Source organism: Pipistrellus hanaki (assembly GCF_964339955.1).
Source record: "Pipistrellus hanaki genome assembly, chromosome: 14".
NCBI lineage: Eukaryota > Metazoa > Chordata > Mammalia > Chiroptera > Vespertilionidae > Pipistrellus > Pipistrellus hanaki.
The window spans coordinates 39,211,672-39,231,704 of record NC_140516.1 but is presented as its reverse complement, the minus strand read 5'-3'; the positions used below and the strand labels follow the sequence as shown (position 1 = coordinate 39,231,704).

General features: G+C 50.6%; 1 protein-coding gene across 2 annotated transcripts; it reads right to left on the bottom strand.

Moving 5' to 3' along the window:
- Window positions 1–328: 328 nt before the first annotated feature.
- On the bottom strand, window positions 329–15,392 carry PPRC1 (PPARG related coactivator 1). 2 transcript variants are annotated; one of them, XM_084903727.1, is made up of 14 exons: window positions 15,163–15,392; window positions 10,530–10,718; window positions 9,873–10,019; window positions 9,661–9,753; window positions 6,687–9,528; window positions 6,271–6,324; window positions 5,396–5,453; window positions 4,550–4,620; window positions 2,909–3,623; window positions 1,735–1,878; window positions 1,565–1,631; window positions 1,347–1,468; window positions 980–1,131; window positions 329–765 (listed from the first exon to the last, which is right to left on the bottom strand). In XM_084903727.1, exons 1-14 carry the CDS (start codon window positions 15,313–15,315, stop codon window positions 662–664), a joined length of 4,911 nt encoding a protein of 1,636 aa, XP_084759853.1. In that variant the 5' UTR covers window positions 15,316–15,392; the 3' UTR covers window positions 329–661. The 2 variants fall into 2 exon arrangements, with proteins under 2 accessions (XP_084759853.1, XP_084759852.1); XM_084903726.1 differs by having other exon boundaries at window positions 4,550–4,617; window positions 15,163–15,384.
- Between the last annotated feature and the right edge of the window lie 4,641 nt (window positions 15,393–20,033).

Sequence of the window (20,033 nt, the reverse complement as noted above, 5' to 3'; positions counted from 1 at the left end):
TGCACACCCGCTACTGGAGATCAAGCCACAATTCCAGGATGTGCCCTGCTAGCATTGAATCAGCATCCTTTTGGTGCACAGGACAACCAACTGAGCCATACTGGCCAGGGCTCAAATGCCCTTTAAAGTTTGAGAAGCACTGCCCTGATGACTGATTTCACCATCAAAACACTTGAGGAGCCAAGTTTCAAGTTCAACAGGATTTTGCACCTGATCCAAGAGGGGTCCTAGGAACTCAATGGAGGTAAACGCGACAATGTGTTGAGAAGAAAAGTGAGAATGTCTGGTATTAACACCATAGAAAGAAATAAGCACAACAGCACATGGATGTTTTCTCTAGTTTATATTTATTAGTGACTTCAATAATCACTACACAGGGGGAATCACTGCATAGTGACTTCAATAATCCAAACACAGGGGGAATCCCTCAAAGTCATCTACGTATTTCAAATAGGAATGCAAATTAACTTGTTTAAATGCCTGTTATAAAAACAAATACCCTTTTAAAAAATCTGATTTAACACATTTTTTATTTCACTTTTTCCATTTCTTTATAAAAGTCATCTCCTCACTAGCAGCTCTCTCCCCTGGAGTTGGGGAGGGGGTTGGAGATGATTGGACACCTCCAAAAAAAGGGGGGCAGGGGGAGAAGGGCCCAGGGTTACCTCCTGAGGTTCTTCTGGGCCTGTTTCAATAATGTGTCAAAGTCAAGAGAATCAAATTTGCTCTTTACAGGAGCAGGGTCAAAGTCTTCCCAGTTGGAGTCTATAAAGGTAGAGAGAGACAGACAAACATCAAGGTTTCTGGCCACACTTCCCAACCAGAGTCCTCAGATGGCCAGCCACCTCCCACCCCAATAATTTTAAGTCATCCCACCCCTTGGGTTCCTTCATGTGTCAGATGAACACAAGTCTGCTGAGCCCACTCTAAAGAGGTTGGGAACCCTTACACCAAAGCCTCAGGGCCTCCCTCCACTCACCAAGATCAGAGTAGCTTCTCTTGCAGAACTGCCTGCGGCCCCCAAAGCAGAGATCAAAGGGCTGCTCATCTGCCTGTCTCAGCTTGTGGCCACTTTCGATGGCTGCAAATGCCTCCTCAGCATAGCGGTAAGTGACGAAGCCATAGTTGTCACTGGTGGGTGAGGCAGAGACTGGCTATTTGGGCACATGCCATGGAGAAGAAACACCCACCAGGGTACAGAGGGGGACGGGGGTAATTCTTGTCAATCCCCAACTAGCCAATCCTCTGAGTGAAAAAAATGTTGTCCACACACCAGAGCAAGAGGGAAAGACAGAAAAGCATTGAAGGAACAGAAAGGACATCCTGACCTTAGGGCCCAAGCTTACCCTTGGACACGGAAGTGGATGGTGCATTCCTCAATCTCTCCAAAAACAGAGAACCTCTGTTTCAGCTCTGACCGAGTCATGCGGCCAGGTATCTTCCCAATGAAGACCACTCTTCTCTCTTCCTATGTTGGGAAAGGGGAAAATTACATACCATGAGCCAGGGCCAGAACTGCAGGGGCCAACTCCCCGCCCCTCCCATGACCTGCTCCTCTACTCACTATTGCACGCTCCTTCTGCAGCACTCTCTGCCTTTGGTAATGGTCATGTGACCGATAAGAGCTGTACCTGACAAAAGAAGGTACCATCAGCCACCCAGACATTAGACAGCTAAAGCCTCTGAACTCAGGCCTTACACCCCAGATGCACTGACTCCCGAACACATGCTCACCGCCGTCTCCTGTTACTTCTCCGGCGGGGGGATGGGGAGCGGGACCGGCTTCGGGAACTAGATGATGAGGATGAGGAAGATGAGGAGGAAGATGATGAAGAGGAAGAGCATCTCCGGGAACATCCAGAGGAACTACAACTGGACCTAAAGAATAAAGGGGCATATGGGAATGCTGGGAATGGTGCAGGTATATGCCACTTACTTCACCTTGGCCACAGCCCTGCCTCCTCCTCAGGAAGCACAGGACCAAAGGCAAAAGAAAGCTGAAGAGGTTTAGAAAAACTCTTCACAGATGACCAAACTGAAGCCCTGATGAACTTTAGATGTATCTGGAATGTTTTAGAGTGTTTTGGCATAGGTCATATTTCTTTTCAATTGTGCAATTAAAGATTGAAAAATATTTAACAAATCACAAAGAAGAGAAATAAATGAAGACTAAAAGAGATAAAGGCCGCCGAAACCATTTGGCTCAGTGGACAGTGTTGCCCTGCGGACTGAAAGGTCCCAGGTTCGATTCCGGACAAGGGCACATCCCCAGTAGGGGGTGTGCAAGAGGCAGCTGATTGATGATTCTCACTCATCGATGTTTCTAACTTTCTATACCTCTCTCTTCCTCTCTGTAAAAAATCAATAAAAAACATTAAAAAAAAAAAAAAAAAAAGGAAGAGAAAGAGAGAGAGAGAGAGAGAGAGATAAAGGCCACCTTATCTAAATAGAAAATTTGGGTCTGTTACTAGGGGGGGAAAAAAAAAGTACTGCCAGAAAATAGATGAGGTCACAGGGACACCCAAAAGAACTGCCCAGATTCTTTTCTCAACAGATTAAAAGGACTGTCTGCCATTAGCAACCCACAATCCCACCTTCCCACATACCACCAGGAAAATACCAGAAATGAGGACTGATACAGTATTCAAAGAATTCAACATGGTTAAGATCAAATCCTAACGGTTTCCCCAAGGCAGGTCTCAAGGAAGCAGAGACCGCAGGGATACCCCAAACTCCATCAGAGGACAGAAGCTATTTTCTCACAACTTGCCTCCTTCAACAATCCAGGGAAGGCAGAGAGGACAAAAGCCAAAGACAGAATCAGAAGCCTTAGTGCCTGAAAGTATCAAACTCAATGTGCGAAAAAACTTCCTGAATGGAGAGGACCTAATAGACCATCAGAGCTCACCTTCGCCACCTCTTGTGTGGGGGGGAGAGGGACCGGGACCGGGACCGGGATGAAGACGACGATGAGGATGAGGAGGAAGATGCTTCGCTGGTCCGGTTGGACCCAGAGCTGACAGAACTGCTGCGGCCACGGCGGCCCTGCCAGCCCCGGTTTGGGGGGCTAGGTGACCTGCAGGCTTTTCGGTAACAGCGCACTGACCGCTTGGCTGAGGGCTCAGAGGGAGTCCTAGTGTTCACGTCATTCCGGCAGGGCGAGGCCTCAGGGGACAGCAAGGCAGATGGGGCAAGGCAAGGGGCTGGGAGATCGGCCTGCTCTTTGCTAGTCCTGTGATCAAGTGGCTCCTGGGAGGCAGCTGTGCCTGGAGGAAGAGGGGCGGCTGGGCCCAGGGACAAGACAGGTTTGATGGTGATGTCCTGATGGCGTTTGACGTTCCATCGGGAGCCTGCCTCTGGAAAGACTAGAGCAGGAGTCTTTTTTGGGGGGCTCCTGCTCCGGACACAATAGTCATGGTCCCCAGAGCCCACATGGACCGGACTAGAGCCATGGACCCCTTCTTGGAGGCGGGCTGCAGCTGGATGTTTGGCCTCTGTAACTCCTTCAGGCTTCAGGGTTCCCTCCTGAACGATGGACTTAGGAGATTTGACTTTGGCCAGCAGGGAAACGGCAGCCAAGGGCTTCCATAACTGGTGGGGAGGGGTAGCTGGAGGGGTGAGCCCTGTGAGGGGAGGGAGGATGGAGATAGCAGGATGAGATCCGAGTCTACACTTCCAAACACTTGTATATATAAGCTCCAGAGACCCCAACTCATCTCATGAAGTACACCAACAATGGTCCACAGCCCAACTTCTCCCATTGTTATAACTACTCCTTCCCCCAAGTTCCCCATCTCGGGGACCAGCAACAGAAACCCCACCAGCCAGCGTCTTCCTGAATCCCTCAACCTTCCATTGCCCCAACCTAACTAGTGACCAGGACCTGCTCAGTCTACCTCTCCATTCCTAGACCCCTCCACCCTGCTCCAGCACTGCCTGACTTCTGGCTGCATCTTGCCGGGACTTGTCTTCTTTTTCTCTAATGATCTCCTACCTTGAGCTTCACACCTGACCACCTGTCTTCTACATTGCTGCTGGAGGGAGCACCCAAAAACCAATTCAGTAAAGCTTTTCAAATGCACGGGATAAAGTCCAAATAGCTTACCATTACATTCAAAGTTCCCATAATCTGACCTCCTACTTACCACTCCAGCTTTTATCTCTTGCTTTAGCTCTGCTCATCACACTGATCAGCCACTACACCACAGCCAAACTGAACCACTTGCAATTCCCCAAAACATACCAGGCTGATTTTATTTCTTCAGTTCACTCTAGATGCTCATCTATAGAATTCTCATCCCCTAAACCTACCTGATTAGTACCAGTGATTTTCTCAGGTTCTGCTTTGGAGATTACCTTCCAAACAACCCATCCCTCACTGTCCCCCTGCAGACCCCACTTATTTGACATACAACCTCTGATACTCAACAAACTCAATTTGCACACTTGCCCCTGAACTGTGAGAACCTCAGAATGAGGATCAGATCGGGCTCTACAAACATTTACTGCATAAACTAATCAAAGGCAGAGTTCCCCACCCTGAACCCACCTGCCACGTTGGCCAGTTCTGGGGCTTGTAACCGGTCTAGGGGCCTCTTCTCCTGGGGAGGGTCAACGCTGCTGGCAGGGGGAAAAGGGAAAGCCTGATTCATTGCCTCCTCAACATCTATACATCTGCTTTCCTCACACAGCAATGGGAGAGGGGTGTGTGCAGAGAGGAATGGGACGCACAACCTGCCCCTATCATTCTCCCCCAGCACAAAAAGTCTTCGGTCTTAGCTCAGCACTGCCCAATGCCAGGAGGCAACTATAATCTTAAATACCCCCCACCCACCTCCTTTAAGCCTGGAGCTTTACCTGCCAAGGTCAAACCAACCCAAAATCAATGTGGAGAGGAAAATGCTCGACAGAACAGCATGGCATAGCATGAACAAGAAAAAAATTTTAAAGTCCTCTCAGTCCTGGAAGACTGGGGAACAAGGTCTAGGGTGCCTGTATCCTCCAAGGAGTCAGGGAAGCCCTAGCCATCAACATCTTCCCCCACTTATCTTAAACTATCACCAGTGTTGAACAAGTTTAAAATGTGTTAAATTAAACCCCCCCAAAGGCATCACTTGCCAGAAGACAAAAGGCACCTCTCAGACATTTAGAACCCCAGAATGGAATCACCAAAGTCTTGGTTCGCATCCATCCTCCTACCTCACCACCCAAAAGAGTGCCCAGTAGTGATGAGCTGAGCTTGGGGATGTGGAAACAGGGAAAGACTCTAGAGCTGACTAAACATCACTGCAACAGAGGCATCCCATGAATGATCCTGGAGCCAATGATCCTGGAGCGCCGGCCGGCTGCTGACCAACAGCTGTAGGGTAACTCGCTCACATGTCTCCATACTTACCCTGAGTTTCCTACAGCCAAGTTGTCAGCAGGAGCCGGGGGAGGGCACTCCTTTTTGGCTGCAAAGAAACCATACTAGTTAAAAGCCCAACCAGATGTTCCAAATTGAGGAGGTATAGAAGGGCTAGCTTTGAGACCCAAAGGAGAAAAATCCACTTTGCCTACATATTCCACTGGGCTCTCCCCAGAAAGATCCATTTTTCTCCAGTGTGTTAATCATGTCTTTTCTCGGCTCAGAAACATCCACACTACCCACTGAATGTGGGATAGAACCTAAACTTCTGAACCTAACATTCAAGGTTCTACATGACCTGCCCAACTTCCTAGTCTTATAGTTCTACTCTTATATTATATTTATTTTGCCTTGAACTATAAATACCCATTACCAATTCAGGAGTCATTTCTGCATACTTTTCTCCCCATTAGGAAGTTCCTTGAGAACAGGGTATAGTATCATCAGCAGCACCATGCCTTACACTGAAAAAGCTGTTAACCATTGCCTTCTAAATACACCACACTTTATCATTTCTGTATCTCTGCCTTTATTCCCCACATGCATTCTAGGAAGTCCTACCTTTCTTTTTTTAATTTTTAATTTTTAATTTTTTTGGAAGTCCTATCTTTCAAGGCCTACCTTGCGAGCTACTTCCCTCTAGAAAACATCTCCCCATTGGTCTACTCTCTGTAATACTTGCCACACTGTACCCTCTCCCAAGCTTAGATCGCATCACAGGTGGATCTGGTCTCCCATTCCAATTAGGGGGCTGCTCTAGTGGCTAAGACTGTCCTCTCTCAGTTTAAGTAACTATAAACTGGGCCCAAAGAAAATAGTAACTTTAAAAAGGGGTTGGAGCAAAGCTACCCAGGTTCCCTCACCTTCTGATTTCTCAAACTGCTCCAGTAGACTGGACAGGTCCGATGCCTCAATTCCTGTGGAAGCACACAACACAGGATTGGAAAACAGCTCCTATCAATTATTGAGTACACAAGTCCCAGGAAGTCCCAAGTCACGTTAATTCTCCCTTATGCTCCACCTGCTCACTATACTAAGTAAACCAAGACAGCAATACAAAGTAAGAAATAATTAAACAAACCCAGAGCTGACTCTCAAGAACCCTACAAAGAAATCCAAAGGCCAGCCCCCCAGCCAGGTACTTTATCCTAATCTAGGGAGGACATTCTCCACTCAACCCCAATTCCCTTCTTCACACCAACAGATGACTTGCCACCAGTTGACCTGTCTCCGCTAACCTAACACCAGTTGACTCTGATCCCAACTGTGTGGCACTCACCAATTTCACTGATGAAAGCCTGTACCACATCCTCAGGATCCTGGATACGTGGGGTAGGCAAGAAGGACAGTTTCCTTAGACGGGCTGGGTGGACAGCAGGCAACTTAGTGACAGTGCTCTGCTTTGGTGTGGGAACAGTCTTGGCAACAGGAGAGGGGGTCTTCTCCCTGGACTTGGTCTCTTGGGTCTCAAGTTTTAACCTCTCTGCTGCAGGCTCAACAGCCACACTCTCAGCAGACAGACAGGGTGAAACCTTGTTCTGTGGGCTTTGCACCGGGGAGGATACCTTATGTTTCAGATGGGGAGAAGCAGGGACTGGTTTGACCTCCACCTTGGTGGGCTCTACCTGTGGAGCTCCCTGGCCAGCTGACCCCAGAGTGAGGGGAGGAGCCATTGGTACAGGAGGTAAACTTTCAGGAGGACCAGCTGGGATGCCACTGGACTCCACCTTGGGTGGGGGAACAGCTCTCCCAACAGAGGCTAGAGGCAAAGGTGGTGGGGGCACAGTAGGCCAGAATGGAGGGTGTTGCAGTCCTGCACCCCACCCCACGGGCCCATAAGTACAGCTAGAGTTGTAAGGCGGGACTGGGGCAGGAGGGGGTACCCAAGGCACATTGCAAGTAGGGGGAACAGCATAGGAGCCAGGGGTACCAGACACTATGGGCACTGTTGGTGGGGGCGGCAAACAAGGATAGCCAGGAGACACTGGGGGATAACAAGGCCAGGGTGGCATGGGGGCATAATGTGTATATGGATCAGGTGGCACTGGCCCCACAGACATTGGAAGACTAGGAGGCTGCAAGGGTGGTGGGGGCAGCATGGGAGGCATGCCCAGCCCAGCTGGTGGAAAAGGCACAGCAGGGGGCATTGTGGGAGGCATGGACTGCACAGCAGGAGGTGGAGGTCTTGCTAGGAGTGGCATCTCTTGGGATGGAATCTGCTCAGTGGGAGTTGAGGCTACAGATTTGCTTGTGGGTGGCTCAGGACTAGGAGAAGCAGGACTGGGACCACCCACAGGAACAAAGCAAGTCTCAGGGCTTCTCTGCAGAGATGTCTTCTTGACTGGGGCTGGTGGGATGACAAGACAAGGGATGTCTGCTAGCCCTGTGGGGGTTTCTGGGAGGCTGGGCCACTTCCCAGACGGGAGCTGGGAACTCCTTTCTTCTGCCTCTGCTTGGCGCTGCTGCCTTCGTCGCCGGTACTCAGATAGACTAAGAGGCCGAGGTCTGGTTTCCTGGGTTGTGGTATTGGTATCACCTTCCACCTTCAGAGGACCCACACTCTCCTTGACTTTAGAGATGATGGCCTTTGGGGGATCCAAGGACTCTGACTGGAGCTGGGGGGCTGGGCTCCCCTGGGCTGATGACACTGCACCACGTCTGGGGTCAGTTGGCCTAGACTTAACTAGCACAGGGTTAACTGGAGCCAGGTCATTGGGAACAGAGTCAACTGGTGCTAAGTTGGTAGAGACAGGGTCAACTGGTGGCAAGTCATCTGAGATAGGAACAATCACTGCAGGGTCAACTGCTGGAGAGTCAGCCAGGACTGGCTTGATCAACACTTGGTCAGCTGGAAGAGGGTCAACCAGCCCTGAGTTGGCTGAAGCAAGGTCAACCAATGCAGGATCAACAGGTACAGGGTCACCTAGAGCAGGATCATTTGCAGAGGGATCAGCTTCAACAGAATCCAGTGACGTGGGGTTGGCATGAGCAGAGTCAACCAATGTGCTATGGGTTGGAACAGGGTTAACTTCGCTGGTGTCACCCAGGTTGGGGTAGAGGTCAAGAGGACCTTCTTTAGCAGGACTAGCTTGTCCAGCATTACTCTCCAAGTTCTCAGAGCTAGGCTTCTCCAAGGTACTTGCCCAGGCCCGAGCCCAAGCCCGGGGCTTCCCTCTACCATGGGGAGGCCCAACCTCTCTTTGAAGTTCCTCCTGAGGCAAACTGCCTGCTTGAGAGTTCACCTCTGTAGCCACAGTAGGCTGCCCACAAGAGGATGACCTCAGTCTCCGGGCATAGCCTTCTGTACAGGCTGCTGGCTGTTTCTTGTTCTTCTTCCTCCTGCCCTTTCGACCTCTCTGGGAACTCAGCACTGCATTGGCTGGTGGGTTCTGAGGCCCCTTGGGCACCACTGGCTCCATGACTTCCTTGGGCTCCAACAAGGCTGACTCCAGCTTTTCCCCTGAGTCCAGTGACAACCCTTCTTTCTCAAGGCAGAGGGCTTCCTTGGCCACAGCAGCCTCTGTCTCTGACTCAAGTGTAGGCAGGAGCAGTTGCAAGGCTGGACTGGCCTCTAGTGAGTCATCCAGGAGCACAGGCTGGGGTCCAGTAGGGATCTGCCGCACTACAACTGGGATCTCCAGGTCATTGCCAGCTGTGGCTGCCTGGCCCACAATCTCCAGCACCACACAATCCTCAGGCAATGTCAAATCATCTGGCTGTTCTTGAAGTTCATTGTTGAGTGACGTCAGGTGAGTGAAGTTGGGCAGGCAGTAGGGGTGCATGGCCCGCACCAACTCACTCAGGGAAGAGATGCTCTCGTCACCAGCTGTCTGCACTGCCATACCTGCAGCTGCTGTTTGATCTTCTTCCTCTGGGCAGGCCAGGTGCATGGGAAAGTCTGAGATGCTGCTCATTGAGTTGCCATGCTCCACAGCAAGCATCTGGCCGCTGAAGCTGGCCACCTCCTCCTCTTCTTCCCCATCACTACGCTGTTGGGGAGAAGGAGACTGGCTTCTGCGGGGTCTGGATCTTGGGGGTCTCCAGCTAGGAAGTTTGGGGGAGGAGGTCTCCAAGAAGGAAGGGGCGAAGTCCCAAGAGGGATCTGCGAGAGACATCTCAACCTACAGGAGAGAAGAGAAGCCACAGAAGAAGTTTTTTCCAGGAACATCTTTTTTCAGACATGTCCCTCACACACCCCTCCCCCCCACCCTGGGGTTCCTTGAGTCTCCTTAGGTCAGGCTTCCCCAACTCACTCTACTATTGCCTGCAGTGGGCCCCAGTGGATCAACTGAAGTGATGAGGTCACGTTCTGAGGGTGTCCGAGAGAGAGTGAGCAGCTTGTGCAGCTAAAAGAAATAAAAGAACCTGAGATGCGTTTGTGCTTCAGAATACGTGAGTAGGCCTACAGACATGGTTCTAACCTTTGCACCAACCATACAACCTCTTCCCCTGGTCCCACACTCACAGAGGAGCCCTCCCGAGGTGACGCAAGCAGCTCAGAGTCAGGAATGCTGTCAAATGGAGACATGTTCTCGGAATCTGCATTGTCCAAGATCTCTGTCAGAGCTGTGAGTAATGATACTTCATTCTGGTCCTCCAGAGATAATCTGCTCTGCTCCAGAAAAACAAGAGGAAAGTCCTACATCATCATCCCAAAATGACCTACTGAGCCACTAAGAACTGGATGCCAAGAAAATCAGTCTCCTAGGCTCTGGTTCAGTTCAATTTGCCGGGAACAAGTTGAGTATCAGGAGTCATGAGTTCCCATCCCATTTACTACATCCACCACCTCTCTAGTGTCAACAGAGACCTGTCAAAATTAAATCATAAACTTATGTTTCATACACTCCCTTCACCCTCAAGTTAGGTGGAATGATTAGCAGACCACCTTTGGTGAGGCTGGAATTGGGTTCAAAACAGGGATCAGAACCTTCTGGACATGTAAGACAGGGGCCTAGGCAAGAGAAAGGGACATAATCTGACAGCATGTAGCCCAACTTTCACCTAGAGACAAAAAATGGACTTCAGGTTGGGTACTCAGGAGCCAAGGTTCTGGGAGAACAGAGAAACTAAGCCATAACCTCTCATGCAAACTGCCTGTCTAGGCCCAGCTCTAGCTCACCTCTCCAAGGCTCCCAAAATCTTCAATGAGGGAGATGAGGGAAGCATCCATGTAGCTCTGCATGGTTCCCAGCAGTGTCTCATCCTGCAGCAACAGCTCCTCCATCTCCAAATCCTTGTCCTTCAGACAGGGGCCCAGCCGAGAAAGACTGACAATGCCAGAATCATCCACCTCTTCATGCAGTAACACCTGGGGGAAAGGGAGGGATATCAGAAGGGCATGGTGAAGGCTACAAGACATGGAGTTTTTTTGGCAACTGATTGAAATGCTCTGTAAACTAGGTGCCCAGCCCTCCACAATGGCCCCAGACTCAGCAGGAGCCCCACCACAGCCAAATCTCCGGACTTGCTGGCAGAGAAAAGTACAGTTCATGAGCCAAAGCCCTACCAAGATGGCAGCGCACAAGGACCTTCTAAGCAAAAAAAAGTTTGGACTCCATCCAGAAAGAGTTGGAGCCACAAGAGATTATTAAACGGGAGAGTCAAAATATCAAAACTGTTCAGAAGAAATGTCTAATGGCAGTGTGAAGGAAGACAGTGTGAAAGGCACACCAAAGGACAGGAGATCAGCAAGCTGGCATTTTCAACCACCACCACCTCACGTCCCTTGATGCCTCTTGGGCCTCTCTTCCCGCTTAAACCCTATATTCTTCTAGAAGATACTTTTCAAGATGATCTCTCCGCTGAATTCACATACCTCTGTACCACTCACTTTTCTGGCAAACACATCCTGTCCCCTCTCCAGCCTATAACATTCCTTACATCAATACTAAAACTAGTTTACAAGTTCCTTTGGGGCAAGTAACCCTTCATATCCTATAGCTTTTATCTTCTTGGTTCTTGTAAGGGTTTAAACTATACATATACTTCCTGGTTATCCTAGGTCCCTAGTACAGTGTCCTCTACACACTTACTACATGCTTTTATTATGAAGGCCTACAGTGTGCCACCGAACTTCTCAATGGTAGTCCCAAGAAAAAAGTCTCTTCCCTAAGCCTATCAGGTGAGAGCTAAAGATGAGAAAGCTTGATTCTGTAGATGGAAAAGCCCCACCCCACTACTTCCCTGAGAACTAGCAATGTCTTCAGCCTTGTTAGGCAGGGAGCCGCCCGTCCAGGCCTGTCAAGCAGGTGGGTGTGGGCCGGGCCAGAAATGGCTGCAGTGGAGCTAGCAAGGCCAGAGGCCAGAGCCATGGGTATCTATACCATAGGAGAAGTATGATGAAAAGGCTGGAGACTAGGAACAAACATGGATAAACCAGTTCCCCCTCCCCTTTTGCAGCAAAGGGAAATTGCTTTTCTTCTAAGAGGGGAAAAAAGCAACATGTGTAACTACACCACATACCCTTCCTCCTAACAAGTTGAGGATAACCTGGGAGAGGAAAGGCTAGGTAGGAACACTCTAGGAGGCCAGGGACAGAGATGAAGTGAAAGGTGGCAGGTTTTAGGCACTAACTCCTCCCAGGCCTTCACAATCCTGTAATTACAACCAGCAGCTGAGTAGCACCTGGCTCAGCACACACTCCTGGGTGAGCAAGGAGGCTGCATCTCAACTTGCCCTACCCCCTACCTGGGCTAGCCACTGGGCCAGAATCTCAAGACAATACCCAGCTCTACAAACTATTCATCACCTCCATCAGGCAAGTACTGGAGCCGGAGTCAGAGACACCCCCCTCTCCACCTTAGCTCACCCATCGTTCAATCCCCAAATAGGACAGCTCCCCGAGTACCAATATCATCTAGGGCAGGGCCTCAGCCGTATAAGGCTGCATAATCATTTGATCTGGCCCTGACATGGCATTAGGGGTCAGTTAATTAAATGTTTGACCAAATATAGCAGGCTTTTGTATGGCCCACAAATTACGTTATAAATATCCAAAAAACCAGAAAAAAAGCTTTCTCACCCCTGATCTAGGAGCTAAGCCCAGGCGAAAAGTGAACCCATATCCAGTCTTGTCCCTGCATGGCTCAAAACCAGCTACAAACTTTTAAAAATAAATTTTAAAAAATAAATAAATAATAAAAACAAGTCAGATCACTTCCAGAAAGTCCCCAAATCCCTCCAATGGCATCTTACTGCCCTTGGTATTAGGTTTACAGGGGTCATGGTCTTCCCCACCAGACTCTTCGGCTCCAGTGTGTCCTCTCTCACCACCCTGCCTGTCTCTCTACACACCAGTCCGTTTCTCCAGTAATTCACGTTCTCTCCCACCTCAAGGCCTTCACCTACTACTCCCTCTGATGTTTGTTGATGGGTTTTTGTTTGTTAATCCTCACCTGAGGATATTTTCCCATTGACTTTTATAGAATGTGGAAGTGAAAGATGGAGGGAGAGAAACTTCATGAGGGAGACACATTGACTGACTGCCTCCCGCACACCCCGACCAGGGCCTTGACCAGAATTGGACCCAGGACCCTTCAGAACGGGGCCAATGCTCTATTCCCTGAGCCAAGCCGGCTAGGGCATATTCCCTCTGATAAACGTGCCCCCTACCTACACACACAGCCTTATTAGTCTCAGGTTAAAATGTTCTTTCCCAGACCCAGCAAAGTAGATTACTACTACTCATTAAATAATCTCAAATATGCACTTCCCTTATTATCTGTCTAGCCTGATAAAAACGTAAGATCCTATTGGGGGGAGGGAGATCCTCTCGGACAGGAGTTCTTTACTACAGTATTCCTGTGTCTGAACATAATGCTTTCTCAATAAGTACCTGGTTGACTGGCTTCCAAATATCCAGGTTTTTTTTATATTTGGGGAGAAAGACACACAATCTCTTCATGAGACCTCTCCAACCCCAAATGACCACCTAACTTAGATTACAGCTAGGTCATGAATCTTTCTTGCCTCTCCCCCAAATGGTGACCTCTGGGAAAATTAGGGAAGAGGGTGTGACAGCCCCCAAGATAGGGACCCAGAAGCCATTCTCTCCTGGGCAAGGGCTTGGATTGGTCTGCTGGAAATGACACTACCTGGTAGGTAGCCTGCAGCCCAACTCCCACCTGGAGAATAAAATAAGCTCCCAAGGACTCAGCTAATTGCTTAAGAGAAAACAGTTCAAACTAAGTCCTGCCAACCTCCACTCTGGGTGAGAACTTATCAGAAGTCCTGTGCTGCCGAAGCCGGTTTGGCTCCGTGGTAGAGCATCGGTCTGTGGACTGAAAGGTCCCGGGTTCGATTCCGGGCAGGGGCATGTACATTGGTTGCGAGCACATCCCCGATAGAGGGTGTGCCAGAGGCAGCTGGTCAATGTTTCTCTCTCATTGACGTTTCTAGCTCTCTATCTCTCTCCCTTCTTCTCTGTAAAAAATCAATAAAATATATATTTAAAAAAAAAAAAAAAGAAGAAGTCCTGTGCTAAGGAATAAAAAGCTTTTTGGATATTTATAACGTAATTTGTGGGCCATAACACTTTTGAAGTATGGAAAGCTGAAGGCCACGAAAATAATAATCTGACAGAAAGCAACCCCCCCCCTCCCCAATCCAATAAATGTTCATCTAGTCACTAGATTCTAGTGTGATTCTCAAATCGCCTCTAACTTTCTCATCCCCAACAAAAATTCCAAACAGCCTTAAACACAAACCACCCCCATTTGTCAGGTCACATTAGCAGTCTCCTCAAAAGAGATGCTGGAGGAAAAAAAAAAAAGAAAAAAAAGTGAAAGGTGAGAGGATTCTCTTTCCTTTCCTTAAGCTTGTCCCATGTATATGTTGACATTCTCCATTCCCCTTGAATCAAGAATGAGGCAGGACTGCAGGCAACCAAAACACCAGTGCCCGTGACTCACAATCCACCCCAAGCCGGTCAGGCAGAAGCCGCCACCGGCTCCCTCCACAGCCCTTCCACCCCAGCCCTCTTCCCTCCCCGGCACACTCCGCCTTCCGCAGGGAACGGGCTGCCCGCACATCTGGGAGTCCTTCACCAGCGCGGTCTAGAGGTTCCGAGGACCGAAGCAGGAGGAAAAGGAACGCCAAGCCTCGGAGCAAAGTTGACTCCAGCAGCCCCTACTTTCCTTCCCGGCCAGGGCCCCCCAGCCCCGTCGGAGATGGCGGGACCCGCCGAGACACACCCAGTTCCCGGCAGTGCGGCTCCAGCGCTGATAGAGACGCCCGGCGGCCGGAGGCGGGAGCCACGTGGACACCCCCTCCCCGCCCCCACGTGGACCCGCGGCCCCCCTCGCCCCAGCCCGATCCACGTGGGTGCCGCGGCCGTCTGGAGGGGGAGGGGAAGCAGACAAGTTCTCCGGGGGGAAATCGCCCCCCCCCCGCCCCACGTGGCTCCGAGAAGGCACTGCGGCGCGGGGACAGGGGCACCCCCTCCTCGGCATCCTTAGATGGAAGTCTTAGCCCTTAACTCCAAGTCCGAATCCCGCTTCCTCCCTCCAATCATGGGCCGGGTTTCCGACACCAGACTGTGCCCCTCCGGCGTTCCCGAGGAATGGCCGTAGGGACCCCGCCTCTGCCTGCGCCCCGCCAGCAAACGGCTCAGGTCCGCTCGGCCCAAACCTGCCTTCCCAAAGCCACCCGGCATCGACTCCGGGGCGCTTCCTCCCTTTCCTGTGGCGTCCACGTGTCACCGCCCGGCACACGCCGCTGTGCTGCCAGCCGCGGGCCGCCCGCCAGCTCCTCACCTGCTCCCCGCCGCTCACAGCGCCCACGGTCTCATACGGCGCTAGGCTGCGACCCCCGCGACTGCTGCCGCGGACTCCACCGCCAGGGTCGGGGCCGGGGCCCCCACTCGGAGGCGGCACCACTCGGTCTCTCCGTCCCCGGCGCGCCGCCATCTTGGCCCCTAAACGCCCAGCGCAGCTCTGATAGCCGGCACCGCCTCCGAGTCTCCAGCCTCGCCCAGCCGATTGTAGGGAGAGAACTACAACTCCCAGAAGACACTGCAAAACTACAAGCCCCAGCAGTCGATGCGGCAAGGCACCCCCCTCACTCCCCCCCCCCCCCCCCCCCCCCGCAACTTGCACCCGGAAAGAGGGCACTGCCCTCGCAAGGGAGCATGGGAATAGTAGTCGCTTTAATCGGAGCTTGTGTGGTATATGCTATAGGCATATTGCAATGCTTTCGTTTTTTGTTGTGTGAGAGACCCAGTTGTGGAGCAAGAGGTAATAAGGGGAGAGTTGACATTTGCGCATGTTTTTATTTTCCCAATTTTTTCAACTGTGGGAACACCCTCTTTGTTGTTTTACCTGCTATGCCTTACATTCCTTTCACCTAATCCCAAATGGGCCTATGTTTTGAAACAGCATCCCCTAGTGGGCACACGTAACTCATTACCAAATGTCCTGCTAATGCAGACAGATCACCTTGCTGTCCTCCAAAGACAATAGGTGTTCTGCCTTGATTTTTCTGTCTGGAACACTTGAACCTCGACACATCTTTCATATGCTACTTCAGAAAAACCTTTTTTATCATCCCAGCCAACCACATTCCCTCTGTATTTCTACAGTCCATCATTATCTCTACTATTCATTCACTTGCCATTTAGAAGCTACTTCATATTGTTTTCCTAACTTTAAAAAAGCTTTAATCATTTCAAAGAATACAAAGCTACATAAAGGAAAAAATATACTTAACCTACAAATTCCAGTTCTCCCCAGATTTAGCCCTGTCACCTTTAGTGTGTATGCATCCATGCTTTTTCTATTAATTTAAAAATTTAGTCCTGGCTGGTGTGACTGGTTGGGCTTCCTCCCATGCATTGAATCCCAGTCAGGGTACATGCCTGGGTTGCAGGCTCCATCCCAAGAGGAGCCATGCAGGAGGCAAGCCAATAGATGTTTCTCTCATCAATGTTTCCTCTCTCTTTCTCCTCATTTCCTCTCCCTCTAAAGTCTATAGGGTTTTAAAATATACAGTTTTGCCCTGACCGGTTTGGCTCCGTGGATAGAGTGTCGGCCTGCAGACTAAAGGGTCCTGGGTTCGATTCCAGTCAAGGGCATGTACCTTGGTTATGGGCACATCCCCAGTAGGGGGTGTGCAGGAGGCAGCTGATTGGTGTTTCTCTCTCATTGATGCTTCTAACACCCTCTCCCTCACCCTTCTTCTCTGTAAAAAAAATCAATAAAATATATTTTAAAAAATAAAAATATACAGTTTTGCACATTTTTAAAGTTTGAAAATAAGGCCATTCCTGCCCTAACCAGTTTAGCTCAGTTGGCCCATTGACTGAAGGATCTGAGGTTCGATCCTGGTCAAGAGCACCATCCCTGATCCTGGGCCCTGGTCAGGGTGCATGCAGGGAGCAATCAATCAATGTGTCTCTCTCACATTGATGTTTCTCTCTTTGTGTCTCTCCCCATCCCATGCACTCTCTCTCTAAAAAGCAACAGCTGAGGATTAATGAAACAAAACATTTTTTAAAATCTAAACCAGATCATGTCCCTGCTATATATATATATATATATATATATATATATATATATTTAAATATATTTTTACAGAGAGGAAGAAAAAGGGATAGAGAGCTAGAAACATCGATGAGAGAGAAATGTCGATCAGCTGCCTCCTGCACACCCTCCACCAGGGATGTGCCAGCAACCAATGTACATGCCCTTGACTGGAATCGAACCTGGGACTTTTCAGTACGCAGACCAATGCTCTACCCACTGAGCCAAACCAGTTTCGGCGAGATATTTTCTAAAGCCAATAGGACCACTAGCTCAGCTGGGATGGGAGTGAGAGGGGGAACTTCCTAGAGGAGATGGAGCTGAAACTGAAATTTAAATGAGGTAGCAACTGCCCTTTGGTGTTGCTCAGTATTTGAGCACAGACCTATGAACCAACCACGAGGACCTGCCTGGGGTAGTGGGCTGAACCTCCAGTAGGGGGCATGCAGGAGGCAGTCAATCAATGATTCTTCCTTATCATTAATGTTTCTTTCTCCCTTCCTCTCTGAAATCAATAAAAGATATAGTTAAAAATAAATAAAAAATTTAAATGATGCATTAACTAATTAGTAGGCAAAGAGGAATAAGAATGATTTACAGATAAAATCATATATATTAACCTCTAAGCCTGTTTTCTTGCTTGTTTTATGAAGGCAATAGCATCTTTTTCCAAAGGTTGTCATGAACAGTAAATGAGATCTCAGGTGTGAAACACCTAGCACAATGCTCAAAAAATACTGTTTTTCTTTTTTGCCTTCCACCTTCCCTATATGTAATCTAGGAGAAGGGACTCAGATTCAGAGGAAGCAAAGTGCCCTATAAAGTGGGTTGTAAATCCTTTGTCCACCCAGGTAATTGGCGATTACTATGGAATCTGGCCAAGCTAGTTGTTTGGAATGAGTGACCTTAGGGGAAAAGTGGTCACAGGATTAGGGGAAACATGAATGCAAATTCATAGACAGTAGAGAGTGAAAGCAATCAAGGCAGGTAGCCCCTCTCCACCCCTCTATCTCTAATCCTCCAGCTAATCCAGTCCACTCCTGACACTCTTGAAATAATAGATAACTTCAAAGGAATCAGAAAGGGGCTAATGTATATTGAATACTGACTACATGCCTTGCACTGGGCTAGGTGACTGGGCATATATTGCCTAGTTGATTCTCACCAATTACAGAGAATAAAGCTTGAGGGTAAAGCTTGGAGTGAGGAAGTCAACTGTCTCAGGTCGCTGGCTGGTGAGGGGCAAAGATGGAATTCAACCCCAGGAATCCAATGTTCCACGTCAGGGTTCTGTTGCTCTAGGTTCCCTTTACCTCTCTAGTGAGGACCTCTGCCTGGGGGATGTAGGCAGGAGGGAGACACAGGCAGGGGATGCTGTCAAGGATACCTGTGTAACTGTGGACGACTTCAGCTCTTGCCCCCCACCATCCCTAAAAGGTGGAAATAGGGAGGGCTGGGGTGGCGAAATCAAATAGGTAGATGAGAATGGGGGAGGCAGTATATGGCAGTGTTCACAGCTCCCTTCTCCAACACACTCCTCAGCACATGGGAGAGGTTCCCAAACCTAGGAAGGTCCTTTTCCCAATCCCCAGATCCTCACTCTCCCATAATTCCGTGCTCCCTCAGCGAAAGCTGAGGTGGAGAGAAGGGGTCTCATAAACACTTAAATCTCCACATCTGTAACCCTCCCCCAGCCAAACCAACTGTGCAGACTGGGCAGGAGGGAACCTTCGCTATCAATCCCCCTCTAAGTAACAAAGGGAAAGAGGACTCCCTGCTCAGTCCCAACCAGAGGCCTCAGCTCAGAGCCCCAGCATCTACTCCTGCAGCCTACCCTGAAGCTTAAGGAAGAGAAGCTGGCAGCTGGGAAACCGCCCTCCCCCCCCCCAAAAAAAAAGGGAGGGGACCAATTCTCTTTTCCAGACGGCTTCCTTCCCTCCCCCTGCTAATAGGTATTTCCTGTTTATGAGGCAGCTAAGGCTAGGCTTTTGGAAAAGGATGGAGATGGAGGAGATGCAGCAGCCCCCTCCTACGGCTGGTTGGGGAGTCCTTGAGGAGTGCTTGAAGGTTGGGAGGCTCCTCCCTAGGGAAGGAGTGTTCCTTACATTGACCATCCAGATCATCCTCCTTCCCACCCCACTCCCACCGTGGCCAAAGCCCCTGCGGGTAGGGGGACACTGGCGGGGTTCTCGCCAACCTCCAGACCCTCAAAGGAGAGCAGCTTTCAGGGGAGGGACGGGGGAGGGGAGGTGGGAGACGGAAGGTGGGGTGGGGGAGGCGGAGGCTGGAGGGAGAAGTGGGGAAGGGAGGAGAGTGTCTTGACTGATGAGTCAGAGAGCCTGCTAGAGAGGGAAGGACAGCCTGCTGATTCCCACCTCCCCGGTCCGACCCAGCGGTCATTCCTCGGCCCCCTCCCCCCAGGAAAGCGCTGATCCCGGGCCCTCAGGCGGGAGAGGGCGGGGACCCCACTTAATTAACCCTTTTAGCTCTAGTCCCAACTGGTTTAGCAGGCCAGGGAGGGTGGTTTAATGTAGGGAGGAGGCGAGGTGAAGGGTTGCCACAAGAATTGGGATAATGCTTCTTTTCTTCACCCGGGTTGAACGGGGCGCTTGACCAGGGGCCCCCAGAGTAAGACTGGGGTCTCAGCAGGGAGCACGGGGGGGGAGGGAGGGGGCTGGTCATCAGTCTCCTCTCCCTCCCAGTTTGCGGCTGGGGTGAGGAGAGAGCTACACCTCGCAGCCCACCCCGCCTGCGCCTCCCCCACCCCATCCCGCTCCCGCTCCCGCTCCGGCTCCGGCTCGTCACGACTCCCGCCTCGGCGGCGCGCCGGGAGGACCGACACGGAGTGTGGAGCTTCGCCTTTAGTCCCTCCCCCTCGCTCTCCGGGGTCTCTGCCTCCGTCTCCTTTTTTAAAAGCTGCGTCACATGCCTGCCTCCCCCGAGCGCGCCGGGCCCCCAGCCGCCCGCCCGCCGCGCGGCGCACGCACGTCGCCGCTCGCTGCGCGCCCGTCGGGTCACTTTGACACGCTCTCCCCGCCCACCGGCGGGCGATTAGCATATTAATGAGGCCCGGCCCCGCCCCGCCCGCGCCGGAGAGCGGGCGCCGG

Bases quoted from the DNA above. Each gene is read 5' to 3' on its own strand.
- PPRC1 (XM_084903727.1), bottom strand. From the start codon at position 15,315: ATGGCGGCGCGCCGGGGACGGAGAGACCGAGTGGTGCCGCCTCCGAGT. The intron at 10,020-10,529 runs GTGAGCTAGAGC...TTTCTGGAGCAG, and splicing joins ATTTTGGGAGCCTTGGAGAG to AGCAGATTATCTCTGGAGGA. The intron at 9,529-9,660 runs GTGAGTTGGGGA...TCTCTCCTGTAG, and splicing joins CCACTGCAGGCAATAGTAGA to GTTGAGATGTCTCTCGCAGA.